The 21266-nt window shown below is 44.3% G+C and overlaps 1 protein-coding gene across 5 annotated transcripts in view; it reads right to left on the reverse strand.

Annotated features, from left to right (window-relative positions):
- Positions 1–841: 841 nt before the first annotated feature.
- fbxw2 (F-box and WD repeat domain containing 2) overlaps positions 842–21266 on the reverse strand; it is a 101520-nt gene continuing 81095 nt past the window's right edge. For all 5 annotated transcript variants that reach the window (XM_062031077.1, XM_062031078.1, XM_062031079.1 and 2 more), the window contains 4 exons: positions 17955–18088; positions 17218–17304; positions 2037–2206; positions 842–1260 (listed from right to left, as the gene is read on the reverse strand). In XM_062031077.1, the coding sequence (XP_061887061.1) occupies positions 963–1260; positions 2037–2206; positions 17218–17304; positions 17955–18088 (689 nt within the window). In that variant the 3' untranslated portion in view covers positions 842–962. The remainder of the gene's footprint in view (positions 1261–2036; positions 2207–17217; positions 17305–17954; positions 18089–21266) is intronic.

A 21266-nucleotide genomic window follows, 5' to 3' on the forward strand; every position in this document is an offset into this window, starting at 1 on the left:
TGATGTTGATTTGACCATTGAAATTGGGTAATTTTCCAACAAACAACAAAGATCCAAAGTTAGACATCAACGCTATCTCAATTTACAAATACAAGTATTTTGCAACGTTGTTTTGAAGTCACTTTTAAGGGACATGTATGTATAATCAACGTATCAATGTCTTGTGTCTGCTGGGTATAACGTTTTATAATGGAGGTGGCTCCAAATACAATTCTGCTTTAGGCCCCAATTGTGATAGGGACTGGTTTTAGGCACTGGTTTTAAGTGTCAGTGTAGTCCTTGTAGAATGGCAGAAACAAAGTAGAAATGAGAACCTCACAAATAACCTTGTAGAAAGATTGAAGATGCACAAACATTCATTTTCTTACTCTATAACAAACACGCAGAACAACAGGAAACCCTACCAACAGCTGGACAATTTTCTGCAATTACTCGAAGTTCTTAATGCCTGAACTGAAAAAATAAAAGCTATGTCTCGTATCTTTGACATCTGTTTTCATGATTGCTATGGAGTAAAAAAAAAGCGTGTCTTTGTTAAAATCGTGGGATTCCATTATCTTTCTGTAGCAGTATATCTGCGACATTAGTCACTGGATTATCAGGTCGCTCTTACCACACCTGGACTACACCATTAGAAACATCGTCTGGCAATGTTATTGGCATAGTTTGGCATAGTCTTTTACTTATGTTTGCATCACTGTTATCTATTCAAAATAAAAAAGGACAAACTATATCATAAAGGTAAGCAATATAACAACTGTTTTATTCTTCCTAACCAACTGAATAAGAACACAGAACCGGAATAGTTGCCTTTACGTCACACACACATTTAATACAAAGGTGTTAAGAGTGGTTTATTTTGAACACATGGTTTAAAGTCACTGTCAAGACATGTTAAGTTTTTGTCTTTACTGATTTGACCAAAAAAATAAGAAATAAAATAAAATGCTCCCGTCGCGGCGTCAGGTTTGATACATGTTTTCTTTCCATAGTACTAAGTGAATGCTGTGGTCTGGCATGCTGGTGGCAAACACAAGTCCAGAGTCATTGTCTCCGTCCAAACCATTGAGCCAAGAGGTAACACCAGCCAGGAAACTGGATCCACGTTTCGATTTCCTGTAAGGTGGTAAAGGCCAGCGGCCTGAAATTGTTTCTGTCCTGAGATCCATCACATAGAGGAAATGGTTGTCAAAAAGGAGGGCAAACACTTCGCCAAAGCTAAGCAAAGACAGGTTGGCTGGATCCTGCGATTTTATCACCCTGGAAAAATACAAATATGCTGAATTAAAAGTGATTGCAACATTGAACTCAACCATAGCACAAAAAGATGGAACATCATGATCCAAAGACTCTAACATGAAATCTGGGGATTACGAACAATCCTAGTTCAAGTTCACACTTGCAGTCCGGAGAAAAATTACAAAAAGATAATTGGTGCTCACTTTGGTGCAGGAAGGTAAGCAGTCACACCTTAAGTGTTGTCAGCAGGACGAATAAAGCTGAGTTAAACATTTGAAAAAAGTATTGATTGGACGGCGTATGTGACAATGTATCCAAAAAGTTACTTAAGTAAATGTAACAGAGTAAATGTAGCATGTTACTTCCCCCCTATTGTTTTACTGACTTTATTATCAGTACATTCACTTCAAATTACATACCTACCTGCTACAGAACTTTACAATCTACTTAATTGTAGGTCACACCAGACCAGGGATATCCAAAATAGCTAGTTTTTTATTGGCCCTTGACATTTTCTCAAAATTAAATTAATTTATTATTAATGAGGTGTATGAGATGTAAGACTATCAACCATTTATAAGTTACCTGTAACACAAAAACTAAGACAACCAGTTTTTTTCCCCCAAATATAAAAATGACATAAAACATGCCCATAGTGTTAACCCAGGTTTCATGATGGCATTAGTTTGATTCTAGAGTGGACTATTTCCAATATTTTCTATGCAAAAAAATGTTTCCTAATGCCAGCAAATCAAGGTAAACTATCTCTCCGGAATGGACAGTATCAAGCCGATTACCTGAGAATCTCAAAACTGGCAAAGTCCCACTGGTACACTCCAAGGTCAGAGCTGCAGATAATGTAGCGTCCATCAAACTGCAAACGGGGCTGAAGGCTGATGCTGCGGTTTTCTGACACTGACAGGGTCTTTAAGCACTTACAGTTTATTTCTTTTCCTAAAGGCCAAACCTGAAAACAGAAGAAAACTCATGTTTTTCATATGCTCATAACATTATCCATCCATCCATCCATCCATTTTCTACCGCTTGTCCCTTTCGGGGTCGCGGGGTGTCGCTAGAGCCTATCTCAGCTGCATTCGGGCGGAAGGCGGGGTACATCCTGGACATACAGCAATTCTGCGGTGTAACTTCATCCATATTTTGACTTTAAGGAAAGCTGTGTCTTTGAATCCATCTTGAAATTATATGGCTTCTACCGCACTTATTTATTGGGAAATATTTCATCATTTAGACAAAAATCTTGAAATCATGCTTTTTAAAATTTCAAACGTATAATTTAACATCCGACCATCTGTTAGGTTATGTGTGTTGCACCGAGACAGTTTACATAACTGATACTAGTGCCAAACTGATACTCTTTTAACAGAGGAGGTTCTTAAACAGTTCCTAAACCGGTACTTAAAAATGGACAACATGCACATTTTTGTAAAAAAAATTAAAAACAATAAAATAAAATAAAAAAGATCACGTTAATTGCTTTTAAATTAGAAATGCAATTGTATTAGAATTTAAAAAAAGAAGAAGTTTATTTTGTTTTATTTGCTCAAAATTTGGTAACAGTTTTATCTAAGTCCCATCAAAGTGTATTTTAAAGGTAAAAACATCTTTGTACTGACATATGCATTGAACTGATCACTGAGAGTTTAACAACTCATGCTACCTTTCAGTAAACCATTCGCAGTTAGGGTAAAGAAACATGTACGCTCAAAATAAAGTGTGAGATTGATCTGCATATATACATGATTAATGTGATAATCTTCTGTGATTAATCAAATTAGTTAATTACTTATTTTTGACAGTCCTAGTTTAAAAAAAAGGTTAGGCATGTTAAAGTAAAACAGCAACAGCTCTATTAGAAAGCAGACACTTGAAATATATAACTAACTAATGCATTAAAAAATAGGAAAAAACGGCCACAAACTGTCACAGGGTTTCTACAGGTATCAGCAAATCTAATTTAATGCTTTTAAATGCCAATTTAAAAAAATGTTATGCCATGTTATTGTATATACCGTATTTTTCGGAGTATAAGTCGCTCCGGAGTATAAGTCGCACCTGCCGAAAATGCATAATAAAGAAGGAAAAAAACATATTTAAGTCGCACTAGAGCAGGGGTCTCAAACATGCGGCCCACGGGCCAATTGTGGCCCGGGAGACCTTATTTTACAGCCCCCACCTTAATATGAAAGTTTAATGTTAGTGCGACCCTCAAGTTTTATATGAATGGCGCTTGACAGCGTTGTGTGCGGAGCTGAAGGAATCTACCAATCACGGTGTGGTATAAGGCTCTCAACAATATCGAGGGCGTGCCGTGATGGCACTGCCTTTAGTGTCCTCTAGAAACTGTCACCGCATCATCTTTTTCTCCACACTAACAGCGTGCCAGCCCAGACACATGTTGTATGAGGCTTCTGAAGACACGCAAGTTATTGCAAGACATACTTGAGGAACAGCCATACATGTCACACTAAGAGTGGTCATATTTTATTTTATTAATTTTTTAACACCGTTACAAATATGCGCCACACTGTGAACTCACACCAAACAAGAATGACAAACACATTTCGGGAGAACATCCGCACCTAAACACAACATAAACACAACAGAACAAATACCCAGAATCCTTTGCAGCCCTAACTCTTCCGGGCTACAAAAACACCCCCGCTATCCCCAACCCCGCCCACCTCAACCCCCCCACACACACCTCAAACCCCCCCCCATCTCCCGAATTTGGAGGTCTCAAGGTTGGCAAGTATGCATTGACGTCACTTGCGTGATGCAAGCAGAGAAACATTTTGCCGCTTTTCCACGACACCCGCACAGGCTCTTCTTCCCTCCCTCCCTGCCTCCCTCGCTCGCCCGCCTGCTCGCTCCCGCCCCCGCTGTAAACAGTCTGGGCGGGGAAGACGAGCGCTCCGGTAGCTTCCAAAGCACTCCGCCGAAGGACCGAGCGACAATACAAAAGTGTGGTGCACTGGACCCCAGCGCTGATACTCCGACAGAGAGTCGCTGGGCGAATCAGGCGTGTAACACGTTAGTGGTGATGTTAGCCCGTTCGGGGCTAATTGTGCTACCGTAACTGTAAACTCCACGGCGAGCCCCCCATACCCCTCACCCCCGTTGGCTCCAGACAGAAACGATTTTTGATGCAATATTTCTTTGTTGAGCACAGGGGCACCCCGGCGTGTCTTATTTCATTTCATTTCATTTCATTTTTATTTCTCTCCTTCATTGATGTGCATCTTTGATCGATAAGACAATTATACCTCAACTATTCAATTATACATTTACACACCAATGCCTGAGAAGGAGCAGGATGAAGAAAAATCTTATATTTTTCTGCCCCCTTCAACATAATACGTAGTCTTACTTAATGATATCATATAAACCAACAATTACATCCAAATATAACGAAAACAAACAAAAAAACACACAAAAAAACACAAGAAGTGCAAAACTTCATGATGTACAAACCTAACAAAAAAAACAAAATAAGTAATATACACCTCACGAGATGATACAAAACAAATACAAAACCAGGCAAAAAATAAGTAAATTAATAAATATAAAGCAAAATGTAAACACTTATGGTTGTCCATATGATCTTATTGTTCTGTCTTTATATATTTTTTCAATTGGAATATATTTTTACAATCTTTTATCTCATTGTAAAGAGAATTCCATAGTTTAACCTCCACCACTGATATGCACATTTGTTTTAAAGTTGTCCTTGAATACTGATGTTGGAAATGACCTTTTCTTCTATGCTCTTCATTCTCAGAAGTGATGACAAACATTTTTTGTAAATTTGCTGGTAATGTTTTACTTTTAGCCTTAAACATGACACATAATGTCTGTAACTTTACTAGCTCCTGTAATTTCAATAAACCCGAATTAATAAATAATATGTTAGTATGTTCTAAGTAATCTACTTTATGAATAATCCTTATAGCTATTTTCTGTAGTTGATACAGAGAAAGTTGCGGTGCACAAGGAATACAATTTGAAATGTCATTATACAACTAGACATGCTGAGGAGTATGCACAATACCAGGGAGATGAGAGAGTGAACCGGGTTGCAAATTTTAAAACCAGTCTACTGAGGCAACAAGATTTCGTCAAGAAAGCAAGCGAAAAGAGCGATGCAGCAGTCAAAGCTAGCTACATGGTGAGTGAGATGGTTGCTAGGGCGGGAAAGCCATTCAAAGAAGGTGAATTCATTAAAAAGTGCATGTTAGATTTTTTTAAAGAAATCTTTTCTTGCGGCCCAGCCTCACCCAGTTTCTGCATCCAGTGGCCCCCGGGTAAATTGTGTTTGAGACCCCTGCACTAGAGTATAAGTCACATTTTTTGGGGAAATGTATTTGATAAAACCCAACACCAACAATAGACATTTGAAAGGCAATTTAAATTGGTTTCAGGGCGCAAGTGGACACCAGCAGGAGCAGTTGAAGAGGCAACAGCAGCTCTCAGACATGCTGACATTGTGGGGAATGTTCAGCAAGGTAGAGGAGGCCTTGGTCTTATGTCTAGTCGCCCTGCCTGGAGAAGTGCCACTGTGCCAACACGGAGGAAGATAGTGGTGGAGGAAGTACGGCGTCAGGAGGAGGCCTTGAGATGGGCCAAGGCAGTCACCCTTGGCAAACAGGGTCGGTGGACTCGGTGGGAAGGCGTTGAAAGAAAGAAGTTGAGCTGGAGGGATGTATGGGCCATGGATGCAAGGAGCTTAAGCTTTGCCATCAGAGCTACCTACGATGTCCTTCCGACCCCAACCAATCTCCAGCAGTGGTTTGGCGAAGATCCACAATGCGCCCTTTGTGCTAAGCCAGCCTCCCTCCGACACATACTCACAGGTTGCAAAACCAGCCTCACTCAGGGGCGATATACTTGGCGCCACAACCAAGTTTTGAAGAGCCTTGCTTCCACACTGGAGGTAAAACGATCCAACATCAATGCACTACCACCACCAACATCTAAGACCTCATGGAGGACTACCTTTGTCCGTGAAGGGGTCACAGTTGCCGGGCGCAACGTTGACCCGTCAGAGAGAAGTCAGCTGTGTCCAGCACGCGACTGGAAGATGCTGGCAGATGTTGGCAAACAGCTGATTTTCCCCAACGAGATCGCCACTACCACTTGAGGCCTGACCTAGTGCTCTGGTCCCCTTCCCACAAAAAGGCCTTCATTGTTGAGCTCACTGTACCCTGGGAGGAATCCATGTAGGAGGCATATGAGAGGAAATATTTGCGGTATTACGAGCTGACCGCGGAAGCTCAAAATCGCGGCTGGAATACTGAAGTCCGCCCTGTGGAGGTTGGGTGCAGAGGCTTTGTGGGAAACTCTACCGCAAAACTGCTGAGGGACTTGGGAGTCAGGGATCAGTGCCTGCGTACAGCCATCAAAGCCGCATCTGAAGCAGCCGAAAAGAGCAGCCGGTGGCTCTGGCTGAAGAGGAATGACCCCAATTGGGCCCCCAACTAGTGCATCAGGAGGTAGGCGGTCAGGCAAAGCTGACTCAGGGAACCGGATGCCCCTGCCATGCATAGTTCCCTGATAGGTCTGCCAACAAGGTGAATTTTATGGCTAATTGGGCTTGGGTCGCAAGCTAAGGTCTGATCATCCTGTAGCTGGCCGCCTCTGGAGAGGGTGTATAGTGTTAAAGGCCGAAACATCCAATGACCCAGAGGAACAGTACTGATGATGCGCACCCGTAAATTTTATCTGTCAGGTCTTCCATTCACGTTCACTGTTCTAGTCATTTTAATGTGTTAAGTCATTTTATGCCTTTGTGTTTCGCACAAGAGGTAGAACATCTCACTCTGTGTTTTCTGGAATCTAAAATAAATAAAGAATAGTGAACAACAGGCTGAATAAGTGTACGTTATATGACGCATAAATAACCACTTGAGAACGTGCCTGGTATGTTAACGTAACATATTATGGTAAGAGTCATTCAAGTAACTATAACATATAGAACATGCTATACGTTTACCAAACAATCTGTCACTCCTAATCGCTAAATCCGATGAAATCTTATACGTCCAGTCTCTTACGTGAATGAGCTAAATAATATTATTTGATATTTTACGGTAATGTGTTAATAATTTCACACATTAGTCGCTCCTAAGTATAAGTCGCACCCCTGGCCAAACTATGAAAAAAACTGCGACTTATAGTCCGAAAAATACGGTAGTCAAAAAATGTCTGTATACACACATAATTGTAAGCATTTCACCATAATAATGTTGAATAGTTGAAAAGTTTACATTAACCGTTATTATCTAGTGAATTAGAATTGGCTTGCGAGACTGTTTCATCTAAGAATTTTTGTTTATTTAAATAATAAATAATTATTCAAATGAAATGTGGGCTAATACTTTTCAGATACTGTAATATGATTGTCCATGTTTATCAGTCAGCACAAATTGGTGTCATATTGCATTACAAACTCAAACGTGTTTCATGCTGATATAGAAGCTAGCTTGTCTCTTGCCGTAGTTAGCTTTTACGGCTAATACCGAATCATGCCGATGTGTTACTATGCTAGAAAAAGAGTTCTTCAGTGTTTGCTGTTACAATAACAATGTCGCTAAAGCTTGGTTTTTATACAGGTTACGGAACGTAAATGAGGTATTGTTGACCTTTTTTTAATGCATGCCGATTTTTTATGTTAGAAAGCGAAAAAGGCTACAACATTTTGTCTCTCATAAGTATTGTGAAAAATAGGCAAAATTCCAAAAAAAGTGCAGCTAAAAATAGTCCTCAATGCTGAAAATAAAAAAACATATGTTGTTTTCAAACACTAAGAAGGTTCCTCAAACTATTCCCTTAGTTCCCCTCTTGAAGGAAATGTCATAGAGGTGTTTCACACGTACAAATACCTTGTACCTTTCATTTGGCCCGCCGAACATCACCCAAATAGGCTCGATAAATTCAAACTAGAGTTGATCATGTATGCAGTACTCCCGCCACCCCGCAGGGGGAAACAACGAAGCATATGTGTCACAGCGAAGCAGTAGTGGGGTGAGTAGAAAAAGACTACTAATTCAAACCCTGGAAAAAAAATTTAAATAAATTGCAAAAATCTGACTTTTGACAAAGACTGCACAACAAAGTATGAATGCTCTGCCCTAAGCAAGTGCTCAAGTCATTGTTTTCTGGCGGACCTTTTAAGTGACGGACATGTTGATCCAGAAAAGCAGCAACAATGGTAGAAATCCCAGCTTGTAAGCTTCATCATGAAACTTGGTCAAACATTTGTAAGAAGGTATAATTAATGCATTAAGATATTTAGTTTGTTTTGTATTGAAATTGCTGACTCTGTGATGTATTTTTTTTTTCTCCTCTCTGAGCTGCCACCTTACCGTGGTAGAGGAGTTTGCGTGTCCCAATGATCCTAGGAGCTATGTTGTCCGGGGGCTTTCATGCCCCCTGGTAGGGTCTCCCAAGACAAACAGGTCCTAGGTGAGGGATCAGACAAAGAGCAGCTCAAAGACTTCTATGGAAAGGAAACAACGAGGACTCAGATTTCCCTCGCCCGGACGCGGGTCACCGGGGCCCCCCTCCGGAGCCAGGCCCGGAGTTGGGGCACGATGGCGAGCGCCTGGTGGCCGGGCCTGTCCCGATGGGGCCCGGCCGGGCACAGCCCGAAGAGGCTACGTGGGTCCCCCTTCCAATGGGCTCACCACTCATGGGAGGGGCCATAGAGGTCGGGGGCATTGTGAGCTGGGCGGCAGCCGAAGGCAGGGCACTTGGCAGTCCGATCCTCGGCTACATAAGCTAGCTCTTGGGACGTGGAACGTCACCTCGCTGGGGGGGAAGGAGCCTGAGCTTGTGCGCGAGGTAGAGAAGTTACGGCTGGATATAGTCGGACTCACCTCGACGCACAGCAAGGGCTCTGGAACCAGTTCTCTCGAGAGGGGCTGCGTTGCACGCAGTGAGAGGCGACGAGCTGGGGTAGCAATTCTTGTTTCCCCCCGACTCAAAACACGTTGGAGTTTAACCCGGTGGACGAGAGGGTAGCCTCCCTCCGCCTTCGGGTGGGGGGACGGGTCCTGACTGTTGTTTGTGCTTATGCACCAAACAGCAGTTCAGAGTACCCACCCTTTTTGGATACACTCGAGGGAGTACTGGAAAGTGCTCCCCCGGGTGATTCCCTTGTCCTACTGGGTGACTTCAACGCTCATGTTGGCAACGACAGTGAAACCTGGAGAGGCGTGATTGGGAAGAATGGCCGCCCGGATCTGAACCCGAGTGGTGTTTTGTTATTGGACTTTTGTGCTCGTCACAGATTGTCCATAACAAACACCATGTTCAAGCATAAGGGTGTCCATATGTGCACTCGGCACCAGGACACCCTAGGCCGCAGTTCCATGATCGACTTCGTGGTTGTGTCATCGGATTTGCGGCCTCATGTTTTGGACACTCGGGTGAAGAGAGGGGCGGAGCTTTCTACCGATCACCACCTGGTGGTGAGTTGGCTACGATGGTGGGGGAGGATGCCGGACAGACCTGGCAGGCCCAAACGCATTGTGAGGGTCTGCTGGGAACGTCTGGCAGAGTCTCCTGTCAGAGAGAGTTTCAATTCCCACCTCCGGAAGAACTTTGAACATGTCACGAGGGAGGTGCTGGACATTGAGTCCGAGTGGACCATGTTCCGCACCTCTATTGTCGAGGCGGCTGATTGGAGCTGTGGCCGCAAGGTAGTTGGTTCCTGTCGTGGTGAGGGATGCCGTCAAGCTGAAGAAGGAGTCCTATTGGGTTCTTTTGGCTCATGGGACTCCGGAGGCAGCAGACAGGTACCGACAGGCCAAGCGGTGTGCGGCTACAGCGGTCGCGGAGGCAAAAACTCGGACATGGGAGGAGTTCGGCGAGGCCATGGAAAACGACTTCCGGACGGCTTCGAAGCGATTCTGGAACACCATCCACCGCCTCAGGAAGGGGAAGCAGTGCACTATCAACACCGTGTATGGTGCGGATGGTGTTCTGCTGACCTCGACTGCGGATGTTGTGGATCGGTGGAGGAAATACTTCGAAGACCTCCTCAATCCCACCGACACGTCTTCCTATGAAGAAGCAGTGCCTGGGGAATCTGTGGTGGGCTCTCCTATTTCTGGGGCTGAGGTTGCCGAGGTAGTTAAAAAGCTCCTCGGTGGCAAGGCCCCGGGGGTGGATGAGATCCGCCCGGAGTTCCTTAAGGCTCTGGATGCTGTGGGGCTGTCTTGGTTGACAAGACTCTGCAGCATCGCGTGGACATCGGGGGCGGTACCTATGGATTGGCAGACCGGGGTGGTGGTTCCTCTCTTTAAGAAGGGGAACCGGAGGGTGTGTTCCAACTATCTTGGGATCACACTCCTCAGCCTTCCCGGTAAGGTCTATTCGGGTGTACTGGAGAGGAGGCTACGCCGGATAGTCGAACCTCGGATTCAGGAGGAACAGTGTGGTTTTCGTCCTGGTCGTGGAACTGTGGACCAGCTCTATACTCTCGGCAGGGTCCTTGAGAGTGCATGGGAGTTTGCCCAACCAGTCTACATGTGTTTTGTGGACTTGGAGAAGGCATTCGACCGTGTCCCTCGGGAGGTCCTGTGGGGAGTGCTCAGAGAGTATGGGGTATCGGACTGTCTGATTGTGGCTGTCCGCTCCCTGTACGATCAGTGCCAGAGCTTGGTCCGCATCGCCGGCAGTAAGTCGGACACGTTTCCAGTGAGGGTTGGACTCCGCCAAGGCTGCCCTTTGTCACCGATTCTGTTCATAACTTTCATGGACAGAATTTCTAGGCGCAGTCAGGGTGTTGAGGGGATCTGGTTTGGTGGCCGCAGGATTAGGTCTCTGCTTTTTGCAGATGATGTGGTCCTGATGGCTTCATCTGGCCAGGATCTTCAGTTCTCACTGGATCGGTTCGCAGCCGAGTGTGAAGCGACTGGGATGAGAATCAGCACCTCCAAGTCAGAGTCCATGGTTCTTGCCCGGAAAAGGGTGGAGTGCCATCTCCGGGTTGGGGAGGAGACCCTGCCCCAAGTGGAGGAGTTCAAGTACCTCGGAGTCCTGTTCACGAGTGAGGGAAAAGTGGACCGTGAGATCGACAGGCGGATCGGTGCGGCGTCTTCAGTAATGCGGACGCTGTATCGGTCCGTTGTGGTGAAGAAGGAGCTGAGCCGGAAGGCAAAGCTCTCAATTTACCGGTCGATCTACGTTCCCATCCTCACCTTCGGTCATGAGCTTTGGGTCATGACCGAAAGGACAGGATCACGGGTACAGGCGGCCGAAATGAGTTTCCTCCGCCGGGTGGCGGGGCTCTCCCTTAGAGACAGGGTGAGAAGCTCTGCCATCCGGGGGGAGCTCAAAGTAAAGCCACTGCTCCTCCACATCGAGAGGAGCCAGATGAGGTGGTTCGGCCATCTGGTCAGGATGCCACCCGAACGCCTCCCTCGGGAGGTGTTTAGGGCACGTCCAACCGGTAGGAGACCACGGGGAAGACCCAGGACACGTTGGGAAGACTATGTCTCCCGGCTGGCCTGGGAACGCCTCGGGATCCCCCGGGAGGAGCTGGACGAAGTGGCTGGGGAGAGGGAAGTCTGGGTTTCCCTGCTTAGGCTGCTGCCCCCGCGACCCGACCTCGGATAAGCGGAGGAAGATGGATGGCTGGATGGATGGTGATGTATTTTGTATTTGTTGTGTTATTTGTCTGAGAGTAAATATCAAACCTCGTTTAATACCAGTGGTGTGCCGTCAGGGCCAGCGAGGCCTTCTCTGCTCGCCTAACGTAACCAGAAATCATGACCATAATTAAAGATAAATGTATTTTTTAATTTACTTTCCCTAAATATCTAAAATTATTCATATTTTCTTCATGTCATGTTATGCTCCTTCCAGCGCTGTTGTTTTTAGGTTATAGAGTTTTTATCCAATTAGAATTCAGCTAGCTTACGTTGCCATGCTGTACGAAATCTGCCCGGGCCTTTAGAATCAACAATACCGGCGTTTGTGCACTGTAAGTGAACGGGCACAAACATTTGACAGACAGTTGCGATAGCCAATCAAATCACAAGTTGTTGTCAGTAAGGCCTTCTAGATGGCCTAAGGCAGATATATATTGTGATGTTATGAGCTAGGTAACAGAAGAACTCCATTACCCAGCATGCCACAGTACTGAAGAGCATGCGCAGTAGCCCCGTTTAGGTTAAATGTAGCCATGCCGGCAGCTGGATGTTTTTGATGAGCACGCTGTGGAGCAGGGACGTGCACATGATTATAGAGGGGCAGGGGCTCAAAGTCAGAAAAGGGCAGGACATTTTTTTTTGGTCCTTTACACAATATGGAAATTAATGTAAAATTAAATTTGCTAATAGGAAGCTAACTACTTAGCTGTGTGTCCTTTGTAGGTAAAAGTGATTGCCATTTCTTTTGTGTCAACAAATTATTGTCATAATGAGTTAATTCACATTATCATAGGCTTGGAAGACATGAAAAGCAACAAAACACTGGTTTATTATTAGGCTATTTATTGTTAAAGATAAGCACTTTAATATTGAACATTGAACAGTGCAACATGAACTTTGAAAATAATAATAATTATTATTATTATCATTATCATTCTTCTTATTATTATTATTGTTATTATTATTATTATTATTATTTTGTTAACCCACACAGTAATAGCAAAGTCACAATAAACTTCATATCTAAACCTCTACTGTGAGAGAAATGTGATCCGCCGTAAACACAGTGCATTTTATTTTGAAAATTAACCCGGTGTTTTATTTTGTATTTTGTACACTACTTCCTGTCCCGCACGATCCGCTCTGCTCTGTGCGGAATTGATGTGCCGTGCTCAATTGATGCGCCGTGCTCCGACGTCCGGCAAAAACAGAAGCTGACACATTGAATAATAGAATAATACAGCGTTTTTCTGAAATATTACCCATATTAGATGCTGAATAAGTGGACGGCGACTAGACCATAACTCACAGGTTCAAGTTGCTCCACTGTCACGTCTCCTCAGGGGCGCAGTAACTTGGCTCTCTCTCCTCTCACTTACTCACTCACTCGCCCTCTCTCTCTCTCTCTGGCGGAAGCGGCAGGCTCAAACAAGATTACAAGAAAACGTGGAGTTTTTGTACCGCTGTTTTTTTGTTTTTTGTTTTTTTTTACATCCCTGACACGAATTTATTAATATTGTTTATAAAGAGAAAAAAAAACAAAAAAAAACACACACACAGGCAGGGCACTTTTTAAGACAAGGCAAAAAAGGGCACCATAGGGCACCATAGGGTGCTTGAGCCCCTGTGTGTGTACGTGCCTGCTGTGGAGTAAACTTTAAGAACTCAGCCAACACGCCTCGTCTGCATCTTTTATGATTAGACAAGACAACACATATACTGTATTTGCAAGGCTATTTTCAAGAAGGATATTTAAAGAGAAACTACATCTTGTGAGACGATGTCGGCCAACGCCGGAAGCTCGAATGGGTTCTACTAATTGTGAGTTCAGATATTTTTATATTTATTTTTTTCACGTTTAATATGTTTTTTAGAATACAATAGAATAGAATAGAAAGTACTTTATTGATCCCTGGGGGAAATTCAGCACCACAGTTCGCTCATAATAGACAGTAATAATAATAAATAATATCCATCCATCCATTTTCTACCGCTTATTCCCTTCGGGGTCGCGGGGGGCGCTGGAGCCTATCTCAGCTACAATCGGGCGGAAGGCGGGGGTACACCCTGGACAAGTCGCCACCTCATCACAGGGCCAACACAGATAGACAGACAACATTCACACTCACATTCACACACTAGGGCCAATTTTAGTGTTGCCAATCAACCTATCCCCAGGTGCATGTCTTTGGAGGTGGGAGGAAGCCGGAGTACCTGGAGGGAACCCACGCAGTCACGGGGAGGACATGCAAACTCCACACAGAAAGATCCCGAGGGATTGAACTCACGACTACTCAGGACCTTCGTATTGTGAGGCAGACGCACTAACCCCTCTGCACCGTGCTGCCCAATAAATAATATAATATATATAATATATAAATAATATAAATATATTCTACATATACTCTACATTTAAGTGCAGTCAAGGAACATATGCATTATACAGTCTGATGGCTGTCGGTATGAAGGACCTCCTGTGTCGTTCCGTGTTGCATTTTGGGAGTCTGAGCCTTCCACTGAACGTGCTCATTCTCTCTGCAAGGTCCGAGTGTAGTGGGTGGGAGGTGTTGTCCATAATGGCTAGGAGCTTTGCTAGACTTCTCCTCTCTGACACCACCACCAGAGAGTCTAGCTCCACTCCCACCACGTTACTGGCCTTCTCTACCAACATGTCCAGTCTGTTTGCGTCCCTCGCTCTCAGCCTGCTGCCCCAGCAGGCCACGGCGTACAAGAAGGCGCCCGCCACCACCGACTCGTAGAACATCTTCAACATCTTTGTACAGACGTTGAAGGATCTTAGCCTCCTGAGGAAGTAGAGGCGGCTCTGTCCCTTCTTGTAGAGTGCCTCCGCGTGTTTTGACCCATTCAGCTTGTTGTCCATGTGTACACCAAGGTATTTATAATCCTCAACCATGTCCACATCGACCCCCCTGATGGAAACAGGGGTCGCCGGAGTACTCCTCCTCCTTCCCAGGTCCACAACCAGCTCCTTGGTCTTCGTCACATTAAGCTGGAGGTGGTTCTTTCCACACCATGTGACAAAGTCCTCCACCAGTGCCCTGTATTCCTCATCATCATCATCCTCAATACACCCCACTATCGCAGAGTCATCAAAAAACTTCTGAAGGTGGCAGGACTCTGACTGATAGTGGAAATCGGTGGTGTAGATGGTGAAGAGGAAGGGGGAGAGGACTGTGCCCTGCAGGGCCCCGGTGTTGCTGACCAGCCTGTCAGACACACAGTCCTGCAGTCGCACGTACTGTGGTCTGTCAGTCAGGTAATCAACAACCCAGGACACCAAGGGGGGCTCCACCTGCATCGTCTCCAACTTCACACCCAGTAGTCCAGGCCGTATGGTATTAAAAGCACTGGAGAAGTAAAAAAACATGACCCTCACACTGCTCGCAGGCTTGACTAGGTGGGTGTGGGCTCGGTTCAGCAGGTAGATGACTGTGTCCTCCACTCCCAGTCGGGGCTGGTAGGCGAATTGGAGTGGGTCCAGGTGGGGCTTGACTGTAGGGCGGAGTTGTTCCAGGACCAACCTCTCCATGGTCTTCATGATATGGGAGGTTAGAACCACCGGCCTGTAGTCCTTCGCCGTGCTAGGTCGCGTGCACTTGGGGATGGGGACCACGCATGAGGTTTTCCACAGTGTGGGGACTTTCTGCAGCCTAAGGCTCATGTTGAAGATGTGCTGTAGCACACCACACAGCTGTGGGGCGCAGGCTTTGAGCACCCTGGGGCTCACACCGTCAGGACTCGCGGTCTTGCCTGTGTGTAACTTATTAAGCTGTGCATTCACCTGTTCTGCAGACAGACACACTGAGGGGGTCTCAGGTGATTGGGGGAGGGGGCATTCATTAAACTGAGGGTGAGGTGTTAAGTGGGGGGAGGCAGTTTCAATTTTCACAGTACTACATAAGATATGTTTTAATTGCTGATGCAGGTCTAGTGATTTTTAAATGCGGCAGAAAATAACCTGTTTTGTACAATGTTTATGTGGTGATTCAATGCCCAGTAAATGTAAATGTGTTTCTGTATAGTAATTCTCCAGCAATGGTCATGTGGGGACATAAATTATGGTATGTTGAAAGGTAATCATTGAAGTCGGCTGCACTGAAGGCCTTGGTGGGAAACGCACGGCCCACCACTGTTTAATACATGTAGTAGACTAGTAGAGGGTGACAACGCTAATAGTGATAAGTCACATACAGTGTTTGGTGTGTGAATGTTGTGTAAACATTTGTAGTTTTGCGTAAATATATTAACACTAAACCTTCTACTTTATTTATGTAAAATACACACTGGATGTTATACATTCATGTTTATTTTATATTTTCGGTCTTACAAACCTAAAAATAAGGAAGGAAAATAATTCAAAAGAAGGAACATCAATCTTCAACAAAACCTGGAGCTTCTTTTTCTTCATACTGTTAACTGCTGCACACACTGGAAACGAGTAGATAGGCCAGAATAATTAACTTATGGACAATGCATTGAGAAAGCTGATGTGTTTAGTTTGCAATTAAGTAAACACAGTCTCAAAGAAATATAACCCGCAGAGGGATTTTCTGACGAAACATCCACATTTCAATCCCCTGAGCCCAAGGGCTCTTGAAACTGTGGATCTCTTCTATGTAGTTGAAAAGCCCTGGTGTGTGACATGTATTTTTATGTAACTGAATCTTTTGCTGCCTCTTGGCCAAGACTCCCTTGAAAAAGTTAAGTTAAAGTTAAAGTACCACTGATAGTTACACACACAATAGGAGTGTTGAAATTACCCTCTGCATTTGACCCATTCAAAATAGTTTTTTTTATTTTTAAATGGGACTTTCCTGGTTAAATAAAGGTTAAATAAATACAAATATAATCGTTTGATGGATGGACTATCGGCCAAGTCCTACAATTGTATAACATTTTTTAATGCCTCTGAACATTACATTAAATGCTTTTTAATGTCATTTAGGCCATGGTTCCGCAAAATCCATTTAATTACTTTTAATGCTTTATAATGCCCCGCGAACACCCCAATCAGAATTATTGCAGCAATAGAGAACACAAGAGATTGTGATGTAATGTAATTCCAGGAGTTCGTTAATGCACCTAAATCGCAGTAACATATGTATAACAGTTTTATGAAAAAATATTAATATTTATTTTGTGTTATTAGTTTTTAACATTTTTCATTATGACAAGTGATGCTCTGCCTCAGCGCCTGTGACCGCACGCCCCCGTAGAATACTAAGTTTTATTAGTTTGTAACAGTTTTAAAATAAGGATACAATGGAAACATCAATATTACCTTAATTACATACTTGTCAGCACTTAGAAGAATATAATCACCAGGACTGTGCACCATCGACTCCACCTCACTTTTCTGCAGTATCACCTGAGTGAACAGTAATAATAAAAAACGTATGTTAATAGTTTTTCTATTTTTTTCAGACAACTCAACCATGAAACAAAAAGCAAAACATATCATTAAGTGCGGGGCAGGGTTTGCATGCGGCTCTTCAACCTCTTTGTTGTGGCGCCTTCCTCAGCATTTTTGAAAAGACTATAATTTCAGTCTGTCTGTGAGGGCTTGAATGTATACAGGCTGAGTCCTGACTGTTGATTGGAATGGTGGGAGAAAGGCAAGGAAAAGAGATTTATAGCTGGTGTGTGTTTGCATTGAGAGTTGAGACATTGGCTTCTTGAGTGTGGGCCCCCCACGGTGATGTAGCAATCAATATATCCCAAAATAGAAAAACCTCGGTTCTGTATGGACAGATATTTTTTGGCTCCACTGCTAATGACACCGTGATTGATATGAAGAGAGAAAATTAGGAAATTACAATAAAGAGGGGGCAAAAATGAATTATTTTATAGTGAAAATGTTGAACCCTGGTTTGGGAGATAAATAAATGTATACTGTACAAACAAGATAAACAGTGAACCATTAATTATGAATATTTTGGAATATTAAATTTTTTTTTCACAGGATTAAACATATATGTAACAAAACAAAAACATGAAAACTGGAAATAGTAAACAGACCTTGGTAACCCATTCAGTGTGTCCAGTCAGAGTGTTGAGACAGGCACCGGCTGCCAAAGCCCAGACCTTCACAGTAAAGTCTGCAGAACCGCTGACCAGCATGTCCAGCTCATCATTGTAATCCACGCTGAAAACTGAGCACACATACAGTTACCCAAATTAAGCACCAACACATCCAATAATTTTTGTCAGTAAAAATCACTGTAAAAGTAGCTTTGTGTATCTTCCCAGGCACTCAGTGAATCACCATCTTTATGGGGTGGAGGTTTAGGACTCCCAAAACTGAACTTTGGTGACATCATGAATGGTATCTGTCCATCACGAACACAAAGTTCTCGTATAAAGACGTCTTTTACCTATAGATAGACACTGTAGATCCTGCCATAATTTTCATTTGTGCTATTGTTAAATACTACCATCAACATTTCTGGAAAAATATGAATACATTTAGTGTTATTTCTATTTGAATACACACTAAATATGGCGACAACGATGCCAAGTTAGTTTTTGTTAAACCAAGCAAATCCCGCAGTATCTCCATCATCAAGGGCCAGCTCACCAATGAGAGGTTCCACATCAACAACGAGCCAATACCAACAGTTCTAGAAAAGCCTATCAAAAGCCTTGGCCGCTGGTATAGCGCAGAACTCAAAGACTCGAAGCAGGTGGACCAACTCAGGCAGGATACAATCAGTGGCCTCAATCAGATCAATAACACCGCTCTCCCTGGGAAGCTGAAGCTGTGGTGCTTTCAGTTTGGGCTGCTGCCCCGTCTCATGTGGCCAATTTCCATCTATGAGGTCGCTTATCCCATGCCAATCGGCTGGAGAGGCTGGTGAATGCACAAGTGAGGAGATGGCTTGGACTGCCGAGATGTCTTAGCAGAGTAGGCCTGTATGGCAACGGAGCCCTCTCCCTACCGATCTCAAGCGTGGTGGAGGAGTACAAATGTGCCAAATCAAGGCTGGAAATGACTCTCACAGAATCCCGGGGCCCATTCGTCAGAGGTGCTGCTCCAACCCTAGCGGCAGGGAGGAAATGGAATCCATCTTCAGCAGTCGCAGTGGCAAAGACTGCCCTCAGACACCGGGATATAGTGGGGCATGTCCAATATGGCAGAGGGGGCCTTGGTTTGGAAGCAACAACACCCACGTGGCAAAAGGCAACTGCAACCGAACGGCGGCACATGGTGGTGGAGGAAGTGCGCCACCAGGAGGAAGCAGCCAGGTGTGCCAAGGCAGTCTCCCAAGCCCAGCAAGGCCGCTGGATGAGGTGGGAGGGCGTGGAGAGGAGAACAATCACGTGGAACGAAATATGGAGCATGGAGTCTAGTAGACTAAGTTTCATCATTAGAGCCACATATGATGTCCTAGCCTCTCCAACCAACCTACATCTGTGGTATGGAGAGGACCCAGCCTGTCTCCAGTGTACAACCCCAGCAACCCTCAAACACATCTTGGTAGGTTGCAAGACCAGTCTGACTCAAGGGAGATACACCTGGCGCCACAACCAGGTGCTGAAGTGCTTGGCTGCCGAACTTGAGAATAAGAGAGTAGTCACCAATGCCATGCCTCTAAATGCTCAGGCTACCTTCCCACGCAAAACAACTTTCATCCGGGAAGGAGAGAAACGGCGGACCAAGCCACCACCTCCAGTCTTAGGCCCACTGAACGCAGCCCGAGATTGGGAAATGCGGGTAGACCTCAGCCAGAGGCTTATCTTCCCACCCGAAATTGCAGCAACCAGCCTGCGCCCAGACCTGGTCCTCTGGTCCATGTCCTGCCGCCGTGTCTTCATCGTTGAGCTGACGGTCCCATGGGAGGACGCCATCGATGAAGCATTCGAACAGAAGAGGCTGCGATATGCCAACTTGGCAGCTGAAGCAGAGGCACGGGGCTGGAACGTGAAGGTGTGGCCATTGGAGGTGGGCTGTAGAGGCTTTGTAGCCAGTTCCACCACAAGGCTCCTGAAAGAAGTAGGAATCAGAGGACAGGCCCAACGCAAGGCTATTAAAGAACTTGCCACCGCAGCAGAACGGAGCAGTCACTGGCTGTGGCTGAAGCGCAGGGATGCAGCATGGGCTACCAAATAACCACGTGGTGCCACCATGCGACACACACCCAGGTCTGATCAGCCTGTGGTGGGCCAACCTCGGCAGAGGGTGTCTTGTGATGAATGGCCGAAACGCCCTATGACGTCGGGGAACACAACTGAAGATGTGTTGTACTGGTGGCACCACATGATTATTGCCAAACTCCACCCCACCCAAGAGGACATCTCCAACCCCATTTAATTGTTGTGCTGAATATTTAGGGATCTTTAACAACTAGTCCTATTAAGAATCCTGATCAATTCTGCTACGTCTTCCTTTTCTCTAATGTACATTCACACTCACATTGACACACTACGGAAAATTTAGTTTTGCCAATACGCCTATACCCAGGTGTATGTCTTTTGGGGTGGGAGGAAGCCGGAGTACCCGGAGAGAACCCACACAGTCACGGGAAGAACATGCAAATTCCACACAGAAAGACCCCCGAGCTTGGGAATGGAACCCAGCAGCTTCTCACTGTGAAGCATGAGCACTAACCACTGCCCCACTGTGCTGCCACTGAATACTGTACCCATGTGGGTACTTATTTTGAACTGATATCAGCAGTTTTACCATACCATACCAACATTATTTATAAAGCCCTTTAAAAACAACCACAGTTGAAGAACAAAGGGTTGTACACCACAAAGAAATAGAGGCAAAGGACAGACTAAAAAATAAAATTTAAAACAGAAGTAAAATACACATTAAAAAAGCAAATACAAAATTACCCTAAGAACAATTTGTTAGGGTTTTCTCCAAAAATAAATTATTTTATTGACCACAAAACATGTGTTTCTAATATTTTCAACATCAAGCATGGTATAAATTAATATTACATAATAAGCTTGAGGGAATATGACACAACCTTGAAAACTAAATATTGGTCACTAACGAAACGTGTGCAGTCACTACCGAAACACTGGGTGTTTAGAAAATAAATAAATTGTATTGAATTATCAATTAACATTTTATGATACTGATTGGTTTAATGTATATTCAATTTCATTAATCAATTAATATGAAATCAATTTGATGAGTGATGTGCATTTTAGAAAGAAAGCTTGCATATCGATTTTGAAGAATATATTGAAGTAAAACTTTTTTTAATATACTCTACACAGGGGAAGTAAGCATAACAATAACAGGTTAGCATATTTTTTTGATTCAAAATTGAATGCTATGTTTTGATAGTGACACATTTGGGGATAGAAAAACAT

Source organism: Entelurus aequoreus, linkage group LG21, assembly GCF_033978785.1.
Source record: "Entelurus aequoreus isolate RoL-2023_Sb linkage group LG21, RoL_Eaeq_v1.1, whole genome shotgun sequence".
NCBI lineage: Eukaryota > Metazoa > Chordata > Actinopteri > Syngnathiformes > Syngnathidae > Entelurus > Entelurus aequoreus.